General features: G+C 47.0%; 1 protein-coding gene across 2 annotated transcripts; it reads right to left on the reverse strand.

Annotated features, from left to right (window-relative positions):
- Positions 1–221: 221 nt before the first annotated feature.
- lrrc4ba (leucine rich repeat containing 4Ba) lies at positions 222–26,879 on the reverse strand. 2 transcript variants are annotated; one of them, XM_064315439.1, is made up of 3 exons: positions 25,193–26,879; positions 5,729–6,281; positions 222–2,316 (listed from the first exon to the last, which is right to left on the reverse strand). In XM_064315439.1, the coding sequence occupies exons 2-3, from the start codon at positions 5,975–5,977 to the stop codon at positions 316–318; spliced, it is 2,250 nt and encodes a 749-aa protein (XP_064171509.1). In that variant the 5' UTR covers positions 5,978–6,281; positions 25,193–26,879; the 3' UTR covers positions 222–315. The 2 variants fall into 2 exon arrangements, with proteins under 2 accessions (XP_064171509.1, XP_064171510.1); XM_064315440.1 differs by lacking the exon at positions 25,193–26,879 and adding an exon at positions 16,034–22,710.
- Positions 26,880–27,829: the final 950 nt, after the last annotated feature.

Consider the following 27,829-nt stretch of genomic DNA (forward strand, 5'->3'; position numbering starts at 1 on the left):
TAAGCCCCAGCTCAGCAGTAGGCCAGCGCACCGCGTACCAGGCCCGACAGCCTGCGTCTCTCTCCCAGTGCAGCACCAGTCCTGTGGCCTTTCTCCCTGCAGCGTCACTGCCCAAGGAAGGCCCGGCCCTTCAGAGGGATATATACTCGTACTGTTCCGAAAAAACACCACCCCACCCCCCCACCCCCCGTCCACTCCCGTCCCCCCCACCCCGTCCCCTCTCCCAGTCCGTCACCAGCTGCCGTGGGTGGGGTGGGTGGGTGGGGGGGGGGGATCGGAGGTGCGGCGGTCACGCTCGCTAGCCCCCCGCCTGCCTCAGATTTGCGTCTCCTGGACGTTTTCCTTGGAGCCGCTCTTGAAGAGGAGCGGTTCGATCTGAGGGTTCTGGCTCTTCCCCATCAAGCCCTTGAGAGATCCGTGTATTCCCAGTGGGGGGAGGGGGAGCGGGGACATGGAGCTGGGGCCGAAGCCGTGGCTGTTCCCGGACGAGGAGGAAATGGGGAGCGGGGTGCAGGAAACGGGGACGGCTGAGGTGGGCTGGGACAGGGAGGAGGAGGGGTTGTTGTTGTTGTTGAGGACTCCGCCCCCCATCCCGGAGCCCGTTCCCATGCCGACGCCCATCATGTTGTTGTTGAAGTGGTGCGTTTTGTAGTAATGGTTCAGGTGCTCTGCCCGGGCCAGGTTGGGGAGGTTGACGATCTCTGGGTGGTGCAGCCTTAAGCTCTGCCCCCCTCCGACGCCGCCCCCGGAGTGGATGGTGGAACCCCCCGAAATTCCACTCCCGCGCCCGGTGCCCCCCCCGGCCCCGGCGCCGATCTCGTCCTCCACGTTGATGATCTCGATGGCGCGGGCGGGCCCGTGGTGCTTGTGCAGCTGGTGCTGCTTCCTCAGCTTGTAGAAGACCACCAGCATCACGGCCGCCATGAAGGTGATGGCCACGAAGCAGCCGATGATGATCTTGGTGGTCTTCATCACGTCGTCCAGGCCGGAGACGTCGGTGACGTCCGTCACGGGCACGGTGAAGGCCCAGTCGGGCGGCTTCGTCGCTCGGGGGGACAGCCAGGAGGCAGAGACGGACGCCGAGGTCGTGGCCAGGGTCGTCCCCCCGCCCCAGATCTCCCCCGGTGGCGTGGGGCCCAGGATGTGGACGTAGGTCTCGTTCTCCGAACGCGGGGCGTTCCCCTCGCCGTTCTCCACCGTCTCCACGGTGACGGTGGTGAAGTAGGTGTAGTTGATGCTGACGTCGGCGGCCGACACGTTGAGCACGGCCGTCGCCGTGGTGTTGCCGGCCGAGTTGGTCACCATGCAGGTGTACTGGCCCGTGTCCCGGAGGGTGACGTTGGTGAAGTTGAGGGTGCCGTCGTGGAGGACGGAGATGCGCACCCTGTAGGACCCATGGGTCATCAGGGTGCCGTTGGGCGTGATCCAGTTGACCGAGGTCATGGAGGTGCCCGTCCGGCACTTCAGCTCCGCGGCCATGCCCTCCGTCACGTTGAGGTCGGTCGGGGGCTCCACGATGACGGGGGCGTAGCAGGTGAAGTGACTCTGGTCCAGCTCCCCGATGTAGCGGCCCTTCAGGACGGGTGGCGCGTGGCAGCGGGCGCAGCAGGTGGTGTTGCTGGGCACCGTCTCCTTCAGCCACCAGCTGAGCCACAGCACGTCGCAGTTGCACACCCAGTGGTTGTGGTTGAGGTGGACCCTCTCCAGCTGGTGCAGCGGGGTGAAGAGGTCGTGCGGGAGCGAGTGGAGGGAGTTGTGGGACAGGTTGAGCTCCTCCAGGTTCTTGAGGTCGTCGAAGGCGTTGCGCTCGATGACGGCCACCTGCGAGTGCATGAGCCAGAGCTTGCGCAGCGACACCAGGCCCTGGAAGGATCCCGGCCGGATGATCCTCAGCTGGTTCCCCGAGAGCTCCAGCTCCTCCAGCCGCACCAGCGCCGTCAGGTTGGGGATGTCCTTCAGCCCGCACATGCCCAGGTTGAGGTAGCGCAGGTTGATGAGGCCCACGAAGGCCGCGTCGGAGATGTAGTCCAGCTTCTTGAGCTCGCCCAGGTCCAGGCGGCGGAGCGAGGGCACGCGGTGGAAGGCGTAGCCCGGGAGCGTCTCGATGGGGTTGTTGCGCAGCCAGAGCTCCCTCAGCTTGCTCAGGTACTCGAAGGCCTGCGAGGGCACCAGGGTGAGCCGGTTGTCGAACAGCTCCAGGGTGTTGAGGTTTGGGAGGCCATTGAAGGCGCCCACCTCGATCTGCCGGATGTGGTTCTTGGAGAGCTGCAGGATCTCCAGGTGCCTCAGGTGCTTGAAGGTGTCGGACTTGATCACCTGGGGCAAGACAAGGTAAAGTTACGAAACTCGAGCACGTGTGACTGCTGATGGCACGCTGATAGCTCCCTGGGTTATGTCAAGTTTTTGGCTGACAGTTACACCCTGAAAGGAGCTAACTGCAATGCGCTTTGAGAAGCTACTTTAATTTTGCTTCTTTTTTTCCTTTAAAAAAAAAAAAAAGAAAAAAGAAATGAATTCATTTTCACAAATGCTGAATTTGTGATACTTGACACTCCATGATTTATGACACTGGGCTAATATTGGAACTCACAGACAGAGAGACAGTACTGACAATGACAAAGTTTGGTGGGGGGGGGGGTGAGATTATACTGCCAGCTGAAGCCAGGCAGCCCGTATGCTAGTTATGGAGTCTTGGCCACAGTCAGGTCCAAGTTCAATGCGGGCTTTAAGGATACACCACCGCAACGTGCCACAGTGACTGCTCAGTAAATTCTTGGGGTCACTTTAGATGAATTTGGAATATGGCGCATTACACAACCTCAGCCCCCCCCCCCACCCTGCCCCCACAGGCTGGGCGGTGCTGGCATTCCAGCACTGACAGAGACGCCGCTGCCTGCTGCCACAGTCTGCTGCTCCATGTGGGGTTGCCAACAGTCCCTGCATTCCGGGCCAAAAAACGTTTTGTCCCGCACAGGACGTCCTGTGGTCACCTGCCTCCCGCAGATGTTGAGTCACCGACCCGTCGGTGTGGGCACGCGCGGGGGGAAAAAAGCACCGCTGGTTGCCAAAAAAAAAAAAGCCAAACCTCCGGACAGCGCTCTCGAGAACAACCTACCGAAAAATGAGGCTTGCTGCAGGCAACCACGGTGCTCTGCCCGCCCCTCGCATCCTGGCGTGGGTGTGTGCCTTGCGCTCGTGTTTGAGCTAGGGGGTGGCGACACCTCCATGGCTCCACGGTAAGCGAAAACAAACGCGAGCGATCCGGCGGGAGGAGGAGGGTGGCGGCTCTCTGGAGTTTCCTCTTCCTGGTGCTCACTAAATCAAGACTAAGACTGCCTTGAGGTGTAAGCCATTTTTAGATTTTTTAATCATTACAAGCAGAGCTTCGGGATACAACAAAAAAAAAAAAAAATCCAAATGAAAATTCTCATTCTGTGAAGGCACTGAACCAGTTAGTGTTAATCTTTATCTTTGTAATGAGCTGCTTCTCAGCCGACCCATTAAATATGGATGGAGAGCTTTGGTCGGAGGGTTGGGGAGAACTACAGTAACCTGGCACTGAGAACAGAGGAGGGACAGGATTTGTGTCGCGCTAATCATATGCTAGAATGAATGACTCAATGACTCCGAGGCGAAAAATAGAGTTTGAGTTACCTGACCACTGGTTCCGCGGAGATAAGAAGTAAATGGGCTTTTTTTATGGACTGAGAGAGTTGTGGTTTCATGATATCACATACGTAGGCCTCGATTCAATTTAATGATAGTACGTTTGGTCCTTAACTTATGTAACTCCTCGGTTCATAAGTTCAGCAGTCGCTGAAATTAAGTAAGACTGTTGTGCAAGAAACCAAGAAGATATATTTCTTCTTGCATTTAGCACTCACACTTAAAGGCATACTATGCAGGATTTTTTATCCTTGCGGTGGAAACACAGGGCTTTAAATCAAAGAAGTCTCCTCCTCCATCTTCAACCCCGCCCACTCACCCCGAGTACCCCATCTTCAGCCGTCTAGCTACCTAATGCAGCTAGCTGGATAGCTAGAGGTAACAAGCCAATGCTGTGTCACTTTTCATCACCATGGTGAAATTCAGCTGACGCCACAGAGGAAAAGAAATTCCAAGCTTAACTCTGTTTGAGTACGTCCGCTCGGCTTTGTCTTTTTGCTTCTCAGTATCTGGGCTTCTAACAATCTAGCAACCAACGCTCCACAGAAATCTGGTCCCAAACCACAGCCACACCCGCCTCACCCGCCCCTCCCCAAACAGAAAAGAGTGCCACGCCCAGAAACATCCCAAACACATTTTAGAATAACAAATACAGGTAAGGGCGCACAAATTTGGCGAGAGTGCGTGAAGACAGAGATTGTCAGTACAGCATAGCTGTGCTTTAGCATGGTTATTTTGTAATGTTTTCAAGGTAAAAATCCTGCATAGTATGCCTTTAAGAAGACTACAGGAGTCAAAGATCAGGTGCAGTTATTTTACTGCATGCATTTGGCAAGAAGATATATCCAGTGCCCTGAAAAAAGATTCACACCCTTGATAAAAATGAACGAAACAAGGCCGTGTAAAATAAACAGCTCAAGTAATGAGAAATATTTTTGCCTCAAAAATATGGGAAACAATATCCTTTTATGCTAAAACAGTTGCTCAGAGGAAAAAGTGTTTTCTTATACATTTATTTGACAAAAAACTGATTGCCACCCCTTTTTTCAGTACTGTGTGTGCATTCCATATAACGTAATGTAATGTAACGTAACATAACATGATGATGAGGACAGGCCATTCAGCCCGACAATGCTCGCCATTGTCCTGACTAAATTGTACTTATTGCTTTGATTACCGACAGAGTAGATAGTATCTAACACCGTATCAAGCCTGGTTTTGAAAACCTTCAGAGTTTCTGCCTCTACTGCATGACCTGGCAAGCTATTCCACACAGTGACTACTCGTTGTGTGACAAGGATACTTCCTAACGTCTGTGCCAAATTTACATTTAGCTCATTTCCATTCTTTGTTCTACTAACAGAACTCAACCGCAAAGATAACACCACGGCTCTTCTTCTGTAGTGTTTTATGAGATTGGTGAACACACTGAGGGATCTTCAACCATTCCTCCAGACAGTTTGGACCTAAAGACTGGATTTCAAATCAAACAACATATTTTCAACCAAAATCAATTCATCATTTCACTCGGGATCTTCGTCTTGCTGAAAGATCCATTTGCTGCCTAGTTTTAGCTTCCTGGGGGGGATCCAGGGTTTTGGCCAAACTCTCTTGTTCCTTTATGGAGTTGACCATCCATTGACCTTAAGAAAAGTTCTCGGACACAGATATAAAACAACCCCATGACATCAGCGATCCACCCCCGCCATATTTTACTGTAGGCATGATGGCCTTTACAGCGTAAGCATCCTCCTTCCGATGACTAGCGTGCCCTAACAGGTCGATTTTGGTCCCATCTGACCAAAACACCTGCCACCAATCAAAGTTCAGCATATATTTCACCATAAAATACAACTTTATTACCTGTTCGGATCACAGTACACAGCCTTAATTGCTAATATTTATCAAGGATGGTAGTAATTTTGGAGGTCATTGTTTGTAGAGACAGGCAAACAGAGCAGGGGACATCATAAGCTTTTCCCAAAGAGCCATTTGGCTTTTAATGAACTACATTAAAAAGCACTCAAACACGTGTGCAACATATAATCCAGTCAGAACGTACCTGTATGGAATTTTCCTGAAGGTTGAGGTATCGCGTGTTGACGGATATGCTTTCCGGCACCTCTTCCAAGTTCCGCCGGGTGCAAATCACCCGGCTGGCTTGATTGGAGCAGCTGCAGAGGGCGGGACAGGACGAGGCCGCCCCAGCCAATCCGGGCCCAGGGAGGAGGAGGAGCCGCAACAGCAGCTGGGCCAATAGGAGGAGAAGGGGGGAGGGGCTGGGGAGGCCGGTCACCGTGGCAAAGCGCATGGCAACTGGGTCATGACCCTCCCCTTTTCCAAGTGAGTGGAGGTAATTCCAGACAGATGCAGCTTTCACTTTTTTTCTTTTCTTTCTTTTTTTAACCGATTCAGCTACTCGGACGACATGGCCTCATTAAACGTTTCATTTAAAACATGTAATTTTTCCTTCTTCCTTTCTCTTCTTTCCTTTCTTGCTTAGATTTTTTTTTACACTTAGATACACATGCATAAAGACTGAATGTTTCTGTTTTCTTGTCACTTTCCCTTTCTTCTGGATCCAAGTTGTGCGTTCGAGAAGAAAACGCTTGTTACTGTTAAAAAAAACGAGAAAAAGAAACTAATTAGTACAGTACGTGCAAAAAGCTTATTTACTTCATGCAATGTATATTTACCATATGCTTTATATGCATGTAGAGGATAATGCATAATTGAAACAAACCAACTGCAGCATTATTCTGTGAAAAGCACGTACATGAGGCACATCAATAAATACAATTATCACCTTGATTCACTTTGAATTATACTACAGAACATTCATGACTATTTGCCAGTTAAATGTTTGCAGACCTCAACACTTCATACTGAAATGTACAGTGGATAAAATTCCACGGATGGGTTTTGTGCCGATAAGTGACCAGCGGTAATTGAATCCGAAATTGTTCAGCACTTTTTTTCCCCCTGAATTTGGAATGAATTTAGCACAGTCTGGGACGACTGTCTTCAAGACTCCTGAACTTGTCCGAAGCTGAATTCATGGTTTCTCGGCCCCTGCATTTATGACCTAATTCAGGGGTTTTCAACCTCTTCCAGGGACCCCCCCACCCAAAATTAAAGGCATTTAGGGGACCCCCATCATAAGGTAAAAACGGTTCCATTTAAAACTTGTTTTATATTTTGAAATATTTATAGGAAGAGAAATCACCGCGCTCATCCATTTTAATTTGCTTGGTGCGCTGGAACCAGTGAAATATCGTCAATTGAAAAGAAATTGGTTTGCACTCAAAAAATGGCCACAAAGCTTCAAAAACAAAAGTAATTATTTATTTTTTTATTTGTTTTCTTCAATGCAGAATCATGCACAAAATATTCAAAATTCCAAATCTTTATGCTGCACAGTCATTGCATATCACTTGTGGCCAGGGACCCCCAACAGTCCCTTCAAGGGCCCCCGGGTGTCCACAGACCCCCCTGTTGAAAACCCGGGGGCCGAACTGACTGCATGCCGCAACGTGTTACCGCTGATGAAGGGTTTGCATAAAACAGGCTGACTTCCTGGCCGCGAAAACAGTTTTTTTTTTCAGACCAGAATAGCCAGAGAGAGGGAGCATTGACCGGTACAGAGTTATTATCAATAACAATGACAATAATATTAAAAAGCAACGTGTTGACCGATTCGAGGAAGGCGAGTTAACGGAGACTCTGTGAAGAGAGAGGGGGGAAGGAGGGAGATTATTAAACTGATAGATGACCGCACGGAGGAAGAGAAAGAAAAGAATTATCAACATTAATGGATGAATGCTGAACAGCTGCAGAGGGCGAGAGAGAGAGAGAGAGACGAAGGGAAAGAGGGAAAGAGAGAGGTAAAGACAGAGACATTAATATTAATAATCACTCCCAGAGAGAGAGGGAGAGGGAGGGAAGGGGAAAACTCAATACGAAAAGATGACTATAAAACAGAGAGAGACAGAGAGGGAGAGGGAGAGAAGGAGATGAAGGGAAGGGAACGACAATAAGGAGAGATGAATTTAAAGCAGAGAAATGGAAGGAGGGGGGAAGACTCAATACAAAGGGATGAATATTTAAAGCAGAGGGAAGGAGGGAGGGAGGGAAAGGGAAAGGAGGTAGGGATGGAGGAGAGAGAGGCGTCAGTGGTCAATAACCCCGCGCGTTCGGAGCACAACTGCGCATCGCTCGTGAGAAGGCCGCGACGAATCACGTCACCGCTAACATTAAAAAAACCACAGGCAGGAAAAAAAACGTCCCTGTTCTGATTACGGCTCGTGGGGTCAAAGCTCTTCCCGATTTCTGAGGCATTGCAGAGGTCTGCCCGGGCAGGGCTATGGCATCCAGCACAAAGCCGTTACCCGGGGCCGCTAGCCCGTCAGCCTGCTAGCCCGTTAGCTCGTTAGCCTGCTAGCCCGCTAGCTCATTAGCCCGCGGGCGCATGCCGCTCAGACCTGGCAGCGGGCGCGTCCGTCTCTGCCACGACTCAGCCGGGGTCACAACCCGCTGCATTCCGACGGCAGGAGACACGCGAGCAGCGAGGCCGCCAACCGGCTGAGAGTATTTACATTTCGGGCCTCCCTCTGTGACAGCAGGCTGTTTCCCCCGCCTCTCTGCTGCGGGCGTGCGTCCGCGCTCTCCCGTAACGCGTTCTCTCGCCGCGGTACGAGCTTCGCCGCGGCGCGGTGGCGGGGGAACTTTCCGGGCGCTGTATTTTTTTTCGATCCGTCCCGCTGACGCCTAAATTGCTGCCGTCCGTTTAAATATATAATCGAGAACTAAAAACTGAACCGGAACGCAAAACCGGCAATTAAACGACCCTGAATAATAAAGCACCGACGGTATTCTGACTGTTAATTACGTCTGACGACCGCGTCCTCTCTCCAATATAAAAACATTTCAGTCGGCGATAAGCTAAAGGGTATCGCAGAAGCTCTGAGCGGCGAGCGATGCGTTGTATCTCTTCTCTTAATGTGGCATGCTATGCTAGTCGAACAGGTACCGTACAAGCACTTCTTCTGCTTTGCTGTTACTTTGACAGGCACTGGAAATCCCATTAATCAGCACTTAATCAGCGTAGCTAAAGGCGTCTCAATGCGTTTCAACCAAGTTCACCATACGTCCGTTATACCTTTATGAGCATTACAGAAACTTACAACATAGAATCAAATAACACATCACACATCAAATCAAATCATTGCAATGTGTCTGCTGGTGTGTGTGTATCTATATGTAAACACACGATCACACACACACACACACACACACACTCACACGGTTCTAACAATGCTATGACAGAGATAGTGGTAATAGTTCGGTAAATGTTCAAATGTTTTATCTCAAGTTCTACGGATTGAATTCCACCAAACTCCATCTGCTGTTCTAGATTTTTCCGACTGCTGGCTACTGTTGGCGGAAGCTCACGAAGAATGCACGTACGCTTGAGGTAGAAATGGTGCTTCTTCCCGTTTTTCAGTTGGTATCAGAGATGGTGGCTTTCTTATATAAATTAATCTGTAGTTATTATCCAGCACTTATTGTACTTTATATCATTATCTTGATGTTGTAGCTTTTCATCCCTCCTAGTTTGACGTAGGTTAAGTCAGAGAGTAATGCTTACAGTGTGAACTGGACTTGATGTGTCCCTGGCTATGAATAACAGCTACAAAATGAGTATTGTACCTTATCTGACCCGTGTTTTGTAGTTGTTCCAATGACCTTCGGTGCGCACTTATTGTACGTCGCTTTGGATAAAAGCGTCTGCCAAACAAATGTAATGTAACGTTTATTAGAATGGGCAGCAGTGGACCGGACGTCGACTTCGGCGATGTCGACCGCCTGTGGGAAACGCTGCAGAGGAACTCACAAGTCCTCTCAAAGACTCCGCTGTTCAAAATGACAAGTCACGAGAGTGAAGGAATAGCAGCCGATGTGAACAGATAATGGGGTTCGTGCCATATGGTTTTAAGGGCTACTGCGATATTTCATCCACTACACGGGACTGGCTAATTTCTAAGCTATGTGCGTTATGCTTACAAAAATATTTTATTGATCAATCAATCAGTTTTGTTCATCAGTTTATTGTGAATAATTAACTTACTTGTTCTACAAACTTCTCTCTCTGTCTGTATTTAATATACTTGTTTTCCGTGGCATGACATTATACATTCACTGCATACAGTCTCATAGAAATGTCTCATATCCAGTTAGGGGTGGGACTGTCGTGTGATTGGCCAGATATTATGACAGATATGGGGGCGGGACTCCGGTCCTCTCTCACGCAGGTTGGGCTGGTTGTGGGTGGGCGTGGTTTCTCTTTCGAGGACTGGCTGGTAGGGGCCCGGACTCGGAATGAATAAGACGGGGGAAGGGACGGGTGGGGGCGGGCGTAAAAAAAGCGGACCCGCGCCGGACTCCACCGATGAATTCTCTCTCCGACGCCAGTTTTCGGAAAGAGGCAGATCAGTAATCCTAAGCCGAGCGTCTACAAACTCAGCCTACGGGTTGACCTACTGGCGCGGAAAACAGTGAGCCCCTTCAAAAGGAGGGGGTTGAATATCACACCCTCACAGCCAGCCTTGGCACGCTAACAGGCCACAGTCTGCAGACTTCACGCGCTCAAAACGTCCGGCGCAGAAACGCGGAAATAAAGCACGTTCGGCATCGGCTCTTATTCTCTGGGTGAACGGTGCGCCTGTAAGGGGGGTTGCCGTCTCACTGCAGCTAGTGAGGCAGTGCTGCAGTGCCCAGCCAGCCTGCGAACGGCGCGCTCACCCCTCCGTCTGACGGGAGATTAACCCCGTACTCTGACACACATTAACCCTGTCCTCTGCCCCCAGTCTCCCCCTCTGGAAGATCTGTCTCTCCGTTTCTCTCTCTCTCTCTCACTCTCTCTTGCTCTCGCTCTCTCTTTCTCTCTCCTTCTCCTTCTCTCTCTCCCATTCCCCCACTCTCTGTCTTGGTTCAAATCTTTGCAAAGGGGGGTTGCCATGGTTACCTTTTCACCAAACTCTCGCTCTTTCTCTCTCTCCTCTCCCTCTCTACAGCTGTAGCTCGTCCGATATCCCATCCCCCTCTTTTCTCCCCATTTCATTAACACGCAGATGCACGTGCACACATACACACACATGTTCACACACACATACACACATGCTGTGCACACACACACATGCACACACACACGCACGCACACACATACACATGCATGCACACACACACGCATACACACAGACATGCATACACATGCACACACACACATACACAATCACGCATACACATACACACACACATGCATACACAGGTACACACACACACAAGTGCACGCAGACACACACATACGTACATACACACACATGCATAAACATGCACACACAAAAACACGCTCACGCGCGCACACACACGCACGCATGCGCACTTTGGCGGTTCACACACGCCTACAGAAACAGAAGCACATTCTCTTCAGCTGCTAGGGGGAGAGTGGATGGAATCAGAGAGAGAGAGAGAGAGAGAGAGAAGCAGTGAAGCGTCGGTTACGCGCCAACATCCTCATCCTCGCTTTCCCTGCCAGGGACCTTCCTCCACCGCGGGCGTCTCGACCAGCCCCACACTTCCCCCCCCCCGATTTCACGTTTGTCACAAACGCCCACTCAACCTACCGACAGAGCTAACAGCGCCCCCCTAAAGCTAGGAGGACCAGGCGAGCCCATGACTTGAAAACTGCCGGGCACTCTGGGATAGGTACTGACCGTTCAGACCTCCAGGCTCGGCTCCTTGCGTTCAGGCGCGAAGCCGGACGAACGCGAGGGGGGCGCCATTCCAGGGCCTTTACCGCGAGGGCCCCGTCGGCCCGACGCTACGCAGAGCGACGTCACACGCCTCCGCAGCCTTCGCGGCGTAATCGGCGTGACTAATAGCGCGCTAGCTTCCCTTTGTGCGGAGCCCCGGTAATACCTGATTTATGCTAAATCTCCGCCGCGGAGCTGTGCGATTGAAAAAGCTCTGTGTAGGACGGGAGCGAGCCGGCTGTACGAGTAAATCACCGATCGCACTCAAAGTTTCCCCCGCTTTGTTCCAACAGCGGAAGAAACCTGAGACACTGAGCAGAACGGTTCAGGTGTGTGAGGGACGTACTCCAGCATATTTAGCAAACGCTGACTCTTTACACACACGCTGCAATGACAAATCTGTGTTCGCAAATTTTTTACAAGACCAAGAAAATCCACTGGGATCTCTAATTTCATGGTTTTTAGTTTCTCAATGTACATGGAAATGCAATTAAGTGCAAACTCCCCCAGATAATAAGCAACAACGCTTCATGTAAACATGATATCGTATCTCGCTTAGACAGCTCTGTATTTGTTTATTAATTCTGAAACTTCTGAAAACTGTATTTTGTTTCATTAGTTTGTAGCTGCGTAAGATTTGCGGGAGGATATCTGCCTGGCTGGCTGTCACCCAGCCGAACAAGCAACTGTTGAAAATTTGAAATCTGTGCCAGGTGTTATGCTCACCTAATTAGGGAGGCATCTGGAATATCACAGTGGCCATAAAGTCGCTTCAGCATATGGCGCAGCAAACAACACATTCACAATACATCAAAAAGCTAAAAACCGCACACCTTCTTCTCACAGATTCACTGGTAATCACACAAGCCACGGCGCGTATCAAATATTTGCCTGTTTTCTCGCCACTTGTGGCCTGCCATCTAGGAAGCTGAGCTTGTGACACGAGCCAAGGAGTTAGCCTGGTTTTCCGTTTTAGATGCTAAGTTATTGATAACCCCAACACGTAGTTAGCTACAGCGACGTTCCAGCAGGACAAGCTAATTGTGCGGATTCTACATAAAAAGAAGGTCCGTTGCCAGTACTGTCAGTCATTTAAATCCGGAAATTAAAAAAAGACAGCCGAGCCGCCTGGCTTAGCAATTAGCGTACTAGCGTGCTAGCTGGGGCATAGCTAGGAATTCTGGGTCCGCTGAAAGAGTATGGCTCTGCCCCTCCCCCCCATAGAATAAGATTTTTTTTAGCTGTGGGCCCTGCAAGCTGTGGGCCCCTAGAATCGTCACCTCTTTTCACCCCCACTAGCGACAGCCCAGCTTACTAGCCGCATAATAAATGAACTGCAAAACTTTGTCATTTTTGTAAAAGATTCCCTGATGGCACCGCTTGGAATACACACGATCGCTAACGGTAACGAAACAGAATACCTTCTTTGAGAACATTTTCCTCTAATCAGCATGCAGCCATGCACAATGCATCGTGGGTATGGATTTTTGGCCATATTACTGTAGAAGCTGTTAGTGAAGGACTGATAATCAGAAAATAATATAGATTAGGGGTTTCCAATCTTATCCTAAAAAGGGCTGGTGCAGGTGCAGGTTTTATCAGGGGTGTCTAATCTTATCCGAAAAGGGCCGGTGTGGGTGCAGGTTTCTGTTTTAGCCCAGCACTACGACATCTCATTCAACTAATTAACTAATCAGGGTCTTCAATCATGACCAAGATAAACAGAATCAGGTGTCTCAGTGCTGGGCTAGAAGAAAAACCTGCACCCACACTGGCCCTTTTCAGATAAGATTGGATACTCCTGATACAGAGCTTTCACAATATTTCTATTTTTTGCTTGCGCAACAGAAATACTTTAGAAGCAAAATTCTCCAGAAGGCCACTTCCTTTACTCCCAAACCAACTTTACACTTACTCCCAAAAGTATCTCATTCCTTATCGTACAGAATAAACTCAACTAAGCTAACAGAAACATCTTTATGCACCAAATATCACTATTTTGTTTTGCGAAACTGATTTTGTACCTCAGTCTTAATTATTCACATTAAGTATCGACCCTGAATGATGCAGGATTAGAGCAGCTAGCTAAGGTAGCTATTTGTATGACTAACACCCGGCATACTGTACACAGCAATGTGCATGAAATGGATGCAGGAGATAATGGACTACAGTAGCACATAATGAAGTGAACAGGGGAGTAAATTATTTCACTGGTGCGCTGGAAATGCTATGCTGTGCTATGGGAGTTGAACGAACCACAGAAGCTACACACATGTAATGGCTACCAACTGTAATACTGCACATTTGACACTTCTGTACAGGATTGTTAAAGCGTAATATCGCAGGTGTTACATGTTTAGCTGCCTGTATGCTAACTACATGCAAAATGGAAAGTGCTCTCGCATAACGATGGTCGATTTTAACACAGCAGTCTGGTTTCCATCACGATACGATAGGTCTGCGAGGGTTGACCGAATATACGAGGATTCGGCTGCGGGACACCACAAAATACATCAATAACGGAGAAATAAGCGCTCTCAGACTAGCTCGTTAGAAAGACAAATAAAGCCCAATTAATGAAGATGACAAATGTGTTCATTTGCATTTCAAGCGCGCCACAGCCGCTTGGTCGGGAAGGCCGGTGGCACCTGTTGCACTGCAGAGCGCTGTGAACGAGCGCACGGCCCGGGGAATCCACACAAAGGAGGCTGCGCGTGAACCTGAGGCTTCCTGACGTAGCCCCGCCTCTCCATCCAGGACAGGACATTTACAGTTACGTTACAGGCCGTTAATGCAGTGTAGCATTGTCGGACCTTCTTCATGATATATAAATCATTTCACAGACAGACAGACAGACAGACAGACAGACATATAGATAGATAGACAGATAGATAGACACACATTGCTACACATGACATATAACACCTCCAAGACAGATGGGTAGATAGACAGACAGACAGACAGACAGACAGAGAGATAGATAGATAGATAGATAGATAGAATTTGCTACACATGACATATAACACCTCCAAGACAGATGGATAGATAGACAGAAATATAGATAGATAGATATATAGACAAATAGATAGACAGACAGACATGCAGGCAGATAGATAGAATTTGCTACACAAGACATATAACACCTCCAAGACAGATGGATAGACAGACAGACAGACAGACAGATAGATAGATAGATAGATCGATAGATCGATAGATCGATAGATAGATAGATAGATAGATAGATAGATAGATAGATAGATAGACACACATTGCTACACATGACATATAACACCTCCGTAAGGGTTTTAGCCATTTACAGACTTAGTCTCTTACGAAAGAGGCATTCTATTCTAACACTAGACAAAATGGAAAGCAAAATTGGAGCATCCACTGCTGAGCAGCCAATCCATTTACCCAAAGGCTGGTTGCAATTCTGTGCTTTCAAGCCAAATATTTTACTTGTGCTTCTGACATTTGCAACTCCTTAAAATTAGCTTTGGGTAACCCGATACATCACATTAGATTACGCATACAGCGCAATATATTCCTGTCCCCTTTTGCCCTAAAAGCCATTTTCCTTTTCGTGCCCTTAACATTTTGCCATTTTTGTTTCGTGCCCCACATTTATGATTGCATCACAAATTCCACTCATGCCCAGTATTTCATGTTCTAATAGGGTTCTGTATGGTGCCTTAGCCTCTCAGTCTGTGCAGGAATGCGGTTTTTAACAGGGAAATTACAGAAGTTTTATTCTTGGAGTGACTGTGCGCTACACGCTAAGTATAACAGTCACCCTAAACTGGTCTTTAAAATCAACGACGACGACACAATGTTTAAGGTGCGTGCCAGTTGAAGGGGCACATTACCCCCCTTTTTAAGGGGAATATTTTCAGCTCTGCTTTGGCTCTGTTCCTTAGGTTGAGGATGAAACCAGTATCCAGTTGTGAACAAGAACACCTTATAGCCATTTACAAAAGCATGTAGGAAGCGCTTTTTTGAATCGCTGTAACTGCATATGTTACCGAGGGTTGTTTTTATATCCCTAGTTCAGCAGTTTTTTGAGCACTTTGTGTTTCTTCTCTCCTTTTCCTAGCGGTGTAAAAAAAAAACGTACGGAAAGCTTACAGTCGGTTATGGAGTTTTGGGTGTGGACAAGGCTAAGCCGTTTTCACTGACTGACTAAAGCTGACGAACGCAGGTTCGCGTTGGCTAAGGAAAGCAGTGATTTTGAACAAAATGGCGGATGGACTGCTGGACACACCGGGACTTTGTCACAAGGCTGGTTTCGCACAACAGAGGAAACGTGTCGACTGGATTACGGGTAGAGGGACAGGAAACACAGGCCAGAGGGTATTTGCCTGGTTTTGGGGCCGTCGCTCCAAAACACACGCACACCCGTCAGTCTACGGATTCTTCACCTTTCCGTTCACACCTCTGCCCCTGTCCCCTCCATCACCCTCTCCATCTTTTTCTGCTCTCTGTTCGTCCCTCCCCTACGGAGTGAAATGGAAGCAAACTCCCTGATGCCCGGTTGCCATAGTGACCACTCCGCTCACCATCTTGCCCGTCCCCGGCTCCTCGGCAGGGCCTGCCACCGCTCGGCACCCCGCTCCACGGTGCTCAGACCTGGGCAGCTCCATCACTCCAGCCTGAGGATCTGGGGCCTACCAATTCTCCTGCAGCAGCTGCACAGCTGAAGACATACGCACACACAAACACACACGCACGAACAAACACACACACGCACGCACACACACACATGCACACACACACCCACCCACACACTCACACACAGGCACACATACACACACACACACACATACAAACACACACACACACGCACAAACACACACACACACACACACGCACACACATGTATACACACACACACACACACACACACAAAATCCCAGAGTCAGCGCCCGTCACCAAGTCGACACAGAGACAACCCCCACAGCCACAAAAAAAACCGCACATCGCCACGGCGCCGATCGCCCCGACCGCGTCTAAGCATTTCGGCAAGGGCAGTGATTTATCGCCACGGCGATGCGTGACATCACAAATCTAATGTTAAGAGAAGCCTCCGGGGACGAGGGTGACTGCCCGACCAAACGCTTCCCCGACCTCGGCGCCGATGCGACTCTCTCCCCGGGAAACCCCGCCCGGGCGAGGCTGCCACACGGAGGCGGGCGCCCGCTATTTTAGGAGGATTAAGCGGGGAGCCGGAGCTCACCGTTAAGGCACAAGCAGAGGCGTATTCAAGCAGGCAGGAGGAGCCCTGCGAGCTGCTGGCGGCACCTGAGCTCATGAAAAGATACGCTGCCACGGCTGAGGCCCACAGAGAAGACCGAGCTCTCCGCAGTGCCGGGCTGTGCAGAGCAGGACAGCCGAGAGCAGACATCCGCCGTCAACTACTGCTGCAGAATTAACAACAGCGCCACTGTAGCCGTTAGCATCACGGTCACTGCGAAATCATCATCACCATTACCGTCCTCATCAGCATCATAATGCTTACCATCGTCATCATCATCAGTATCTTATTCATTATCACGAGCATCTTAACCATTATCCTCTTCACCATCATACGCAGACATGTGCAGATATGGGTGGGGGGGGGTGTGGGTGGGGGCGGACAGACAGGCAGACTAATTACAGATGGTTATTGGGTTTACACACTACAGAGTTATTTTATAACTAATTACAGATGGTTATTGGGTTTACCCAGTACAGTTATTTTTTAACTAATTACAGATTGTTATTGGGTTTACACGGTACAGTTGTTTTTTAACTAATTACAGATGGTTATTGGGTTTACACAGTACAGTTATTTTTTAACTAATTACAGATTGTTATTGGGTTTACACAGTACAGTTGTTTTTTAACTAATTACAGATGGTTATTGGGTTTACACAGTACAGTTATTTTTTAACTAATTACAGATTGTTATTGGGTTTACACACTACAGTGTAATGGGTTATGTGTAGGTGTTCTATGACCTGCTATTTTCAAATTCCATAGTATTATTTCTGGTTGCCATAGCAAGTCTTGCAAATGATGGAGGCGGTCCGAGTGCACTTCGGCCCAAAATAATCAATGCTCAATGATCGACGCCCCACACCCTTTTTATGAATAAAAATCCATCTGAACGCAATGGCTCTCTCTCTGGGGGAATGAAACTGCAACTAGGCGTGCACGGAGCAATGTGCATACACTGACTGACAGGTAAGTAATGTCAATCAGTTAAGCCATTTCTTATTCATTTCAGCTAGGTTGGCTATTTCTCTCAGGTTTCCATGGCGATTATTGATAGAGGTATATCCCAGATCAGGGGTGCACAAACTTTTCCAGCAATGACCCAAAGATATCAATCCGCACTTTTTCGTGTTCCAAACTGATGTCACTTTCATTAATTACAATTAATTGATAATTAATTGTGAAGTTGCGGACAGTGGCCGTGTTTTAACACCTGAAAGCTAGATGAAAGGACAAAGTTGCAGAAATTAGCAGGCAATTAACCGCAGAAAGCAACATCGCATTAACAGAATTTAAGCCTTTATCCAGCATCGTCTGGGTAAAGCGCTCAAAACTTCCAATCAGAAAACCAAAGTATAAAACATAACATTTCTTATTAACGTTATAGTCATCGTCAGTGAGGCTGCTTTTAATGGGACGCACCATCAGCCACTTATCCATTTCCAGGGAAACTTTAAACAAGTTAGCTAAAATTTCAAAACAGCCAATATTTCAATAATGTTCCAATTTTTGTATGTACAAAGCACAAAAAGGGTCCGGCCGGGGTGATTAGCTAAAGTAGCTAACTATCTCACGTTGCATGAGCAATAAACAAGTGAATTCGGTATGATCGCTATCTCGCGGAGAGAAGGAATGACGCACCAATCAACATTAAAGCATGCATTTGCATGATCATATGAAACACGCCGTCAACTTCAAACAATTAAAATGCGTTTTAACTCGTTTCATTTTTTCTATTTAGCCTTTATTGGCGCGAACACAGAATAGCATTAATGAATGCTAACACCTTATTCATTCAGGCCTAATTGCATTGCGGTCTAGCCGTAAGCTACAGGATACCACGACCACACAGATATCCCCCCGTGACCTAAGTTTGGCCGACCGCCCCGTCATTTGTGCATCGCTGGCCTAAACAAGAACTTGCTAGCCAAGCAAGAGCGTCAAGGACAATTATTGCACGCAGTTTGGCAGAGTGCAGGAGGAATTACGCGGGTCGCCTCGCTGTCCATCCAAAATGAACAACTTCCGGAGAGAGCGCCGCATATGGCGTAAATCTGAGGGAACTCATAATGGTCCCGCGACCCGACATAGTTTGGGTCGCGATCAAGTTTGGGTCAATTTGAGCCCCGCTGTCCGAGATGGTGTTTAGCGTAAGGAGTCCAGGTGGATTTTACTGCTGTGTGCACAGCTTTGATAAGAGGTATAATATAACTGTATGTTTTAGCTGAAAATGCCTGGAAAGATAGGTGCTATTTATATATATATATATATAGGTTACTTCAGCTAAACAGATTACTAGCAGCCAGGGTACTGTGGCTAGCTAAGCTAAGTACCACACCGGCTATCTAAAATTATCAAACTACAATTGGAAATGGCAATGTGTAAATAGCTAAAAGCTGTGGTATATAAGCTGAGGCGTGTGTGTGTGTGTGTGTGTGACAGAGAGAGAGAGAGAGAGAATACTGACTGGTAGCACTACCTATATGTTGCATGCCTTTGTGTGAACTTGAGTGAGTTTGCTGATGTGGTTTTTAAATTTGTCACCACACTTCGGTTTAGAGCCGAACTGACTTGGCTTTCACACGATATACACTTTCTTATCTGATGCATTTCCTCCTGGCATTTGCTCATGATACCCTGTAATATACAGAAGTGTAATGCCTTTGAAGGAAAAGAGGATGAAAGAGATTGAGAGGGAGGAAGGGAGGGAGGAGGCTGAAGCAAGCAGATAGAGGAAGGGAGCCAGGGAGGCAGACAGAGGGAGGGAGGGAAAGAGGCAGACAGAGGGAGGGAGGGAAGGAGGGGACAGTAGGAGCACAGAGGTAGCAGCTCATTAAGCAGATGAATCCAGCAGGTAGTATCAGGACAGCAGATGCTATTTTATAAGACAGTCTTTTGCTTTTCCTCTACTGACTGATCTGTTTTTAATAAATAATTTTGATGGATTTTGTTTTACATGCTCATCAAAAAATTTCAATCGAAACTGCTACATTTTAAAATGCTAGAATTATTAAGGAAATATGTTGCTTGAGGCAAAACTATTTTTAAAAAAAAGTATTTTTCTGTCCCATGACTTTACAATGGAACCTGGGCATTGATTGCTTACATAAATTCAAGCAAAGTAATAACCACACAGGGTTCCTTTTGGTATTTTAGTCTGGTCATATTGTACAAGCTATGCAACCTGATGTATTCAAAAGTACACATAAAGTACACGTTTTCATAAAATATACATGAACAACAGTGTTATAACATCTATGTAACACATTTATAAAGTATGCATGACAGGCTGCAAATAAAACAGTGTTTTTTTTACTTTGAGCACAATCTAACAAATTGTCTGCGCACAGGCTTCCTAACGCTTTGAAAAGTCGGTTTTTTGGAATGTTTTTTTCAACATTCCAAGTCAGTGTTCTAGAACTCTGTTGTTCTCTGTTCCCGGGAGTGATTCTTACATCAGCATTAGAATGTTCAGTTTAGAACATTCTAATCACATATTTGTGATCTCACACCTTAAAGGGTCGATCGCCTTCATCACCACCATCATCATCATCACCACCTTAATAACCACCATCAAAATCATAACCTTAATCATGTTCATCACCGCCGTCGTCATCATCAATACCATCACCATCATCACCAGTGCAGTTGCCTGTGGCTTGCTTTGCTTTGGTGGATGGAGCCATGGATGTGATGCTCACGCACGTGTCCCACCCTGTTTAAGGCTGTGGATGTGATGCTCACGCACGTGTCCCGCCCTGTTTAAGGCTGTGGATGTGATGCTCACGCACGTGTCCCACCCTGTTTAAGGCTGTGGATGTGAATGTTCATGCACGTGCCCGCCCCGTTTATAGCTGTGGATGTGAGCACTCACGCTCGTGCCCGCCTTGTTTAAGGACGTGGATGTGAACGCTCACGCATGTGCCCGTCCTGTTTAGAGCTGTGGATGTGATGCTCACGCACTGCACTGTCATTTGGCTGCCCTACTGCCACATGACATCACAACCCTCGACTCCCACATGTCATATTTAGATATGCCACTGAGACACAAACACATATATGCATGCACACAAAAACACACACACACCCACACTCACACACATAAACACACACATGCACGCAAACACATACATGTATGCACACACACATAAACACATGCACAAAAACACAGACACACCCACACAAACACACAGACACAACAAGCACACACTCAACATACAAACACATATACATACATCTAATTTATACAAGATTACACAAACATATGTACACACTTACACACACATACACAAACATACACATACATTTACACATACTCAAACAAGTACACATACAAACACACACACACACGTACACATGCACACACACAACCGCTTTACATATTCCCGAGACACACACATACTGTGTGTATGCGCGCACACAATTTTTACAGATACACACACATACATATAGTATATACCAGAATTCTTTCTGCATTGCAATGTCTTAGGCGAGCTGCCCAAGAGTTTTTTCAATCCACATAAGCCGCCTATAGGAGAAATCGCAAAAAAAAAACCTGTAAAACAATTACAAGTGGTACGAATTTGGCTGTGGATACATTTTAAAGTTTTGACTGCTTTCAAGTCTACGAGCACAATGCTGCATCTGCCAACTTTTAATGTACTTTATAGATCACTGTGTGATGTAACTGGACGTAATTCCGTGAAAACTTCCAAAATATCCAAGAGTGGTTTATGCAAATATGGGATCTCTTTACAATGGAATGAATGGGAAATGGTTCGGGATTCGGCAATTGTACGCACATAGCCAAATTATGCGCTAATCCGCTATGAAATTAAGTGGATTCGACTGTGTTATTATTAACCGACACTCTCAAAGCTGTCAAAATGTTGTCGTTTTTAACACACCTCTCTGCCTAGTTAAGGACAACACTTTTTCTGTTACTTTCAACACAGTCTGTGTTAAAAAGTCTTCTTTTGTAACATGCAAGTTGTACGTTTGCAACATAACGGTAGTAACTTTGACGTAAAATGTGCTGAAAGCAACACAAAAGTGGGAACACGAAAACAGTGTTGGATATCAACACGTCCCTTTTGAAAGTGCACTGTTTTTGCCTATCTGTGCACATTAAACTGAGGAATAAAATTTGAAAAGCCTATGATGTCAGTGACAAAAAGGATGGTGCAAGCATTCTTTGAGTGAATGCATAAAAATAATTTAAATATAGCAAGCTGGCATTTGAGTGGATTGGTTAAGCTAAAATTTGAATTAATATTGTGCCCTAAGTTTTGATTGACAAAAATGAAATGCATTTGAAGACACATTCCAAATACCACTATTTCTGTGGAATGGCCCCCTTACGCTATGTAAATCCTATAGTATAGGCTATGGTTAGGGTTCACCCCCAATTCTGGCACTTACAATATACAACCCTTCAATAAATCCTGAAGACCACAACTTCCCATTCTGAACATGGCGAAACACAGGGAGACAGTGGCAGTAAAGCCAGGCCAACCGCAGGCGCTGTCACACAAAGTCACCACGTAAGCCATATTCTGAGCTAGGAAGAAAACCCTATATTCACACACATATACTCCAACACAACTCATTAATTCATACATACCCCTGAGATGCACACGTTCACACGTGCAAACACACATACACACACACACACAATACGTACACACATATATATACCTACATATATACACTTAATATACACATATCCATAACGACACTGAACGCTGTCTATTAATAAAATATAGTGGACTTGCGCTATCAATTCATATTGCTAATTGAAGTAGTTCTTCCAAGTGCTATTCAATAATTAATACCCAGGCTGCCATCTTGAGTGCCCCAAGGCTGCGGCACAGGCAGGGGCTGGAGCTCAATCAAGCCACTAATCACTAATTATAAGCCTGCTACCGTTAGCGGCCGCGTTACACTCCAGAGGGTCACAGCCCGGTCTGAAGGGGGGGGTGGGGGGGGGGGGCGGGCAGGCCGTCCCCCGAAAAGCGCTGGGCCCTCTCACACCTCCCACCCACCCACGAGAAAAGGAGCGCGAGGCCCATTCCCAAACTGTCCCATCCTTTCTTGCGCTGCAGGGGCATCTATCACTTCAGCCAGAACAATGCGGCTCGTCCCAAAGGTGAGAGCTCTCTCGTCGCTATCCGAAACATCTACCGAGCAAACGACGGCCAAGTTTTCTTAATTCCACGGACTAACGACTAAGCCACGAATAGGGGAAGATTCGTAAATAAATAAAAAAACACAAAAAACTGTGGCATTTACTTAAAAACCAAGCACCCACTGTACTGTGCGACATCGCAATGACTGTTGTGTATGATTGTTTCACTGTAGCAACAACCCCACCCCCAAAACATGCAGATGCCCTTTTTTGATCTGGAGACCTTGTGGAAGACTGTACCTCTCGTATGAAAGTACCAATAACTGCCAATAAGCAGGTGATGTAACTGTTTGCGATGGCCAACGGAAAGAGGAGCCCGATTCATCTGTGAATGAGGTAATCCTGCTCACTCAAAGGAAATAGCAAAATTTTCTTTCCCTATTAACCTTTTTTTTTTAGAGACATTGCTCCTTCAGAGTAAGATCTGTAAAAACCATGCCGATAATTATGCCTAAAAATATTCATATGTCGGCGCTACATCTTACTAAAATATGGCACACACCTGAGAGCACGCCTGAAAGCATTCGGTCAAGCACCAAACTGAAATATATCCGTCGGGGCATGTTGACGGGATTTAACAGGACAGCCAGACAGACTGTGTCAGCGTGTGATTTCACGCGGGGTGACCCAGAGGTGAGGAACCGTGCACACGTACAGTACGCCTGACTCCCATTGGCTGACTGATTAGGACCAGCAGCAGTGGAACGGTAGCGAAAAAGCGCTGGGGAAGTGCTACGGAAAGTAAGCTGATGTTTTCATAGCGGCCTGGTGTAGCGGAAGGAAAGCCACACGCCGCAGGACGGCTAGGCTAAGAGTGAGGCATTTCAAAATGACCGCTTTCATACAAGTATGACTGCAAGTTTTACCAACAATTACATACACATGCATTCTTTTAGAAACTATGATGGCTAGCACTGAATAAGCTTAAGAAACATCTTTGGCATATTAGTGACAGACTTGAAGTGCTTGTGATTGATTTTGCTTGTTTAGCTTATTTAGCTTATTTGGCAGTTTCCCCCCTCTTTGGACTAAGAGTGTCCAATGTCACAACCACACATTCTCCTCCTTTCCAAGGCCACAACACCCACATTCTCGTCCTCTCATTTACCCAGAAAACCCCTGCTCTCCTCTCCTGACCCAGCCAAAATCTTCCCCGCTCTTCAGAATGCAAAAATCAGGCACTAACGTTACAATGAGCTCATAGGTCCTCCAACCCATTTCCTCTATTTGGAAACTGCCAAGATACAGGAAGAACATATAAACAAAATTTGCAAAAAAGAAAAAAAAAAGGAATTAATTAATTATGATAATAATACATTAATAAATAAATGAATTAAAGTTTGCTAACCTCATTTATTTTGTATAGGCCCCAGTCCCCAACTTCCGCCTTATACTCCGCATTTCTTTGACAGGCCGTCGTTCACAGCTCAAATGTACACCTTGAGCAACATTAACGAAATGAATTGTTGATTCCCGAGAACGACGACTGCGTCGGGCAACATCCCATGTCTGAAGTGGCTGTTTGTTCTATATTGCAAATAAGGGAAGAGCGATGGGCGAATAAATAAATTAAGCAAATATAAAAAGAATAAATTAGCATTTTGGTAATAAAACACCCCAGCCCTGGAACTTGATGGCAACTGAGCTAATTTCAGCACCTGCTGTAGCAACAGTAACGTTCCCCGTTTACTGGCGAGCCGTATGCATGGAATCAACGAGAATTTCACTGATACACGTGTGTTCATCCAAGAATACAAAACACGCTACGAATTATGATTACGAAGTCATGGAGCGAAATCATCGTGTTGCATTCGCTATTGCAAAAATGAAACATTCGGTCTCATCAGGTTTCCTGGAAAAGGATTTTGCGAAATTTGCCACTTTCCGAATGCCAGCTCCTTGGCCACGTTCATCTAGTTTTACGTAAAATTTGTTTATAATAAATAACTATCATTTTGCCTGTTTAACACACACCGGTGAAGCGTAGCTACACAAATCCATTAATTCACACCAACACAGCACGCGCGTTCGCGCGCAGTCACACGCATAAGCACACACAGACACACACGCATACACACACTGCCGCATTAATTCTGTTGTAAAGATTGCCATAACGCGCCATTTCAATGCGTATTGATCTTATATCGATTATATATTATTTACGTGCTATATTGTCACACATCCATAAAACATCAAATTCCCATTATTTTAGTGTTCCATCTCTCACAAATAAAAACGTCTATTTCTACGGTACCATCTGTCCCATTTCTCCTACCTCTTTTTTCCTCTTGTACGCTTCCAACAGCAGCTGCGTAGAGTCGATGTCCTCTCTCTCTCTCCCCCTCTCTCTCTCTCTCTCTCTCTCGCTCAAATTGATTCACCCTCGCACAAGCCTTAGAGCACAACGATTTCTCCTGACCTCCTATTTGCAGGAGAAGAAAGCACGGTCCGTGTACAGCGCCGGGTCAGATGGAAAAAATAAATACAGATGGAAATCTAGAAGGGAGGACGGCGCGAATAGCACAGACCAGTCTGCCGAAGATCATTCGGGACGCTTAGGAAAAGGTTCTTTATCTCAAATATAAAAGTATTCGCTCAGCCCAGCTTTCGTGATCATGCTGTACAAGCGAGTGCGATTTGGGGGAGGGGGGTGCTGTATGATAGCGCAGCCAGCGTACCAACACAAACTGCACCTCCGTCTACTCTTCATTGAACGGCAATAACAATCACCGTACCATCATAGAATAGAAATGACCTGCTAAGGGCACACTAATCCAAAATGGAAATCAATTACCAAAGCATGGGCTGCACTGGCTCAAATGCAGGCTGTATTCAAATGCTGAGATAATTACAGCCACATTGCCTTAAACCAATCGCATATTTAACTCGCATTTGTCGTGTAGGTGTTTATAAATTTAAACTACACGTTTTGTGCTCGACGCACGCATACTCTAGAACTTATTAGCAGCCTATTCCACACATTGAACAACGACCGCCTATTTAAAAAAAAAAAAAACACTGACACGTAAAGAAAGTCATGTTAATATCGTATTTGGTTTGGATGCTCTTAAAAGACGTTTGAATGTAGCCTATGAACCGAAAGGACAAAGCCTGTTCTATCTCACACATACAGCCAACAGGCTACCACACACCTACAAACCCCTTGGCAATAATTTCCGAAAGACGGAATGTGTGCCAATACTTTGACGTACAAGAGACAGACTACATAACAAATTTCGAATGCATCATACATCTTCCAGGGAGGTCATGCAAGATAAAATCGATGCTCTTCCCGCCTCGAGTGATGCACAGTTCCCTAAACGGGGCTTCATATCTTTCGATCGAATATATATGATGTTAACCTGTTAACTTGTCACTTTGAGAGAAATGTATCGTGATTGCAATGTGTATTACGGTGATGCGTTTATTAGAACGACGGAAACGTCACAACGGTTGCGCATCAATTTAAATATGGACTTAAGTCTCAACTGAGTCTAGTTTTACCCAAGTACAAAACGAACAGAGGACGTTCTTCAGGCGACAGTTTCCCTTAGCAACGCACAAGCATACTGTAGGCTACGATCCCCCACAACCCCCCAAAGTATGTAAGTAGCCAGTTCTTAAATATTTTAGCGATTACTTTTTGAAGCATCCCAATGAGATGAATTTCAACCAAAAAACATATATAAAATAAAGTCCAAAAAGTTTGTGGCGCTGATAAAATGGATAGGTGCACGAGGCCAGCTCGCAGTAGGTACTTAACAAAAACTGACACGAATAACGAGAGAACAGACAGAAGGAAGTAAGAGCACAGGTGATGGACAGCAGGTCTCCTCATACAGTATATCCAGGCTCATATTCAACCGTTACGGGGTTTTTGTCGCACGTGTCTGATCGCGCTCATCCTCGCAAACGCACTTCCCTTCTGTCGGCAATGTCTCGCAGCGCCGCGCGCTCCTTCAGGTAGCAGCAAAAATAATCTTGTTGATTTTGCTGCAAGTGGCCGAAGGGGGGGTCGGTGGGTGGGGGAATAATGACAGGGGGTTTGACCGTTTTATTCAAGCATTTGATTCAGTGTTTCCCCCTCGTGTGCGAGGAGTTTTGAAGGAGTTTTAAAGATCTCAGCATCCCATCTGTCTCCACATGCGCTTATTCACTTACACCCGTACTATGATGATGAATGCTGTCACAAGAAAGGCAATCGCACCCCAAGGACACACTGTCAAATGACTACATCCGCGGCCCGAAGACCAGGGTGCCTGCTCCCACTCTCAACTCAAATGCCCCCCATCTCTCTCTCTCTCTCTCACACACACACACACACATGCTACCCATTCCCCTGCGTTTATCCTCCCCCCTCCCCCTCTCTGCAGTGCACAATGGAGAGCTCACAAGACTGACATCACATCTATACGATTAACTCCCTCCAACCGTTCCAGGGCACTGACGACGCCCCCTCCCTCTGTTTATGCAGTAGTGAACGTGTATTGTCCTAAACATTCCCCAAGAATCCTATACCGGTGGCTACGCGGTCTCTCTCTCTCTCTCTCTCTCTCCCCTCTTTCACATCTCACTCCTGCTCCCTCTCTCTCCCTCTCAGTCCATTAAATTTCCAGTCACACAACAGTGCAGTGGACGTCCCTCCCTCTTTCTCTCAGTCTTCCCTCTCTCGCTCGCGCACCACGTTAAAAAAAAATCGTAGCCGTCCCGGACCTCTCTCCCCCTCGCCGGATTGCTCCGTCGCCACCTCCGTCCTTTTCTGTCTCCCACGCTATTTAAACGAGTCTCTCCCGCGTTCCGCCTCGACCCCCTCGGCGCCTCTGCTAATGTACTGCGGCGGTCTGGTCGGGAGGGAAGAGCATACATTAGCTAGCTCTGCTGTCGCGCTACACAGGAAGAGCTCCCGTTAGCC

Source organism: Anguilla rostrata, chromosome 17 (genome assembly GCF_018555375.3).
Source record: "Anguilla rostrata isolate EN2019 chromosome 17, ASM1855537v3, whole genome shotgun sequence".
NCBI classification, from domain to species: Eukaryota; Metazoa; Chordata; class Actinopteri; order Anguilliformes; family Anguillidae; genus Anguilla; species Anguilla rostrata.

Excerpts from the sequence above, each read along its gene's own strand:
- lrrc4ba (XM_064315439.1), bottom strand. The coding sequence starts at position 5,977 with ATGCGCTTTGCCACGGTGACCGGCCTCCCCAGCCCCTCCCCCCTTCTC. Across the intron at positions 2,317-5,728 it reads TTCAGGAAAATTCCATACAG|GTGATCAAGTCCGACACCTT; the intron begins GTACGTTCTGAC and ends GTCTTGCCCCAG.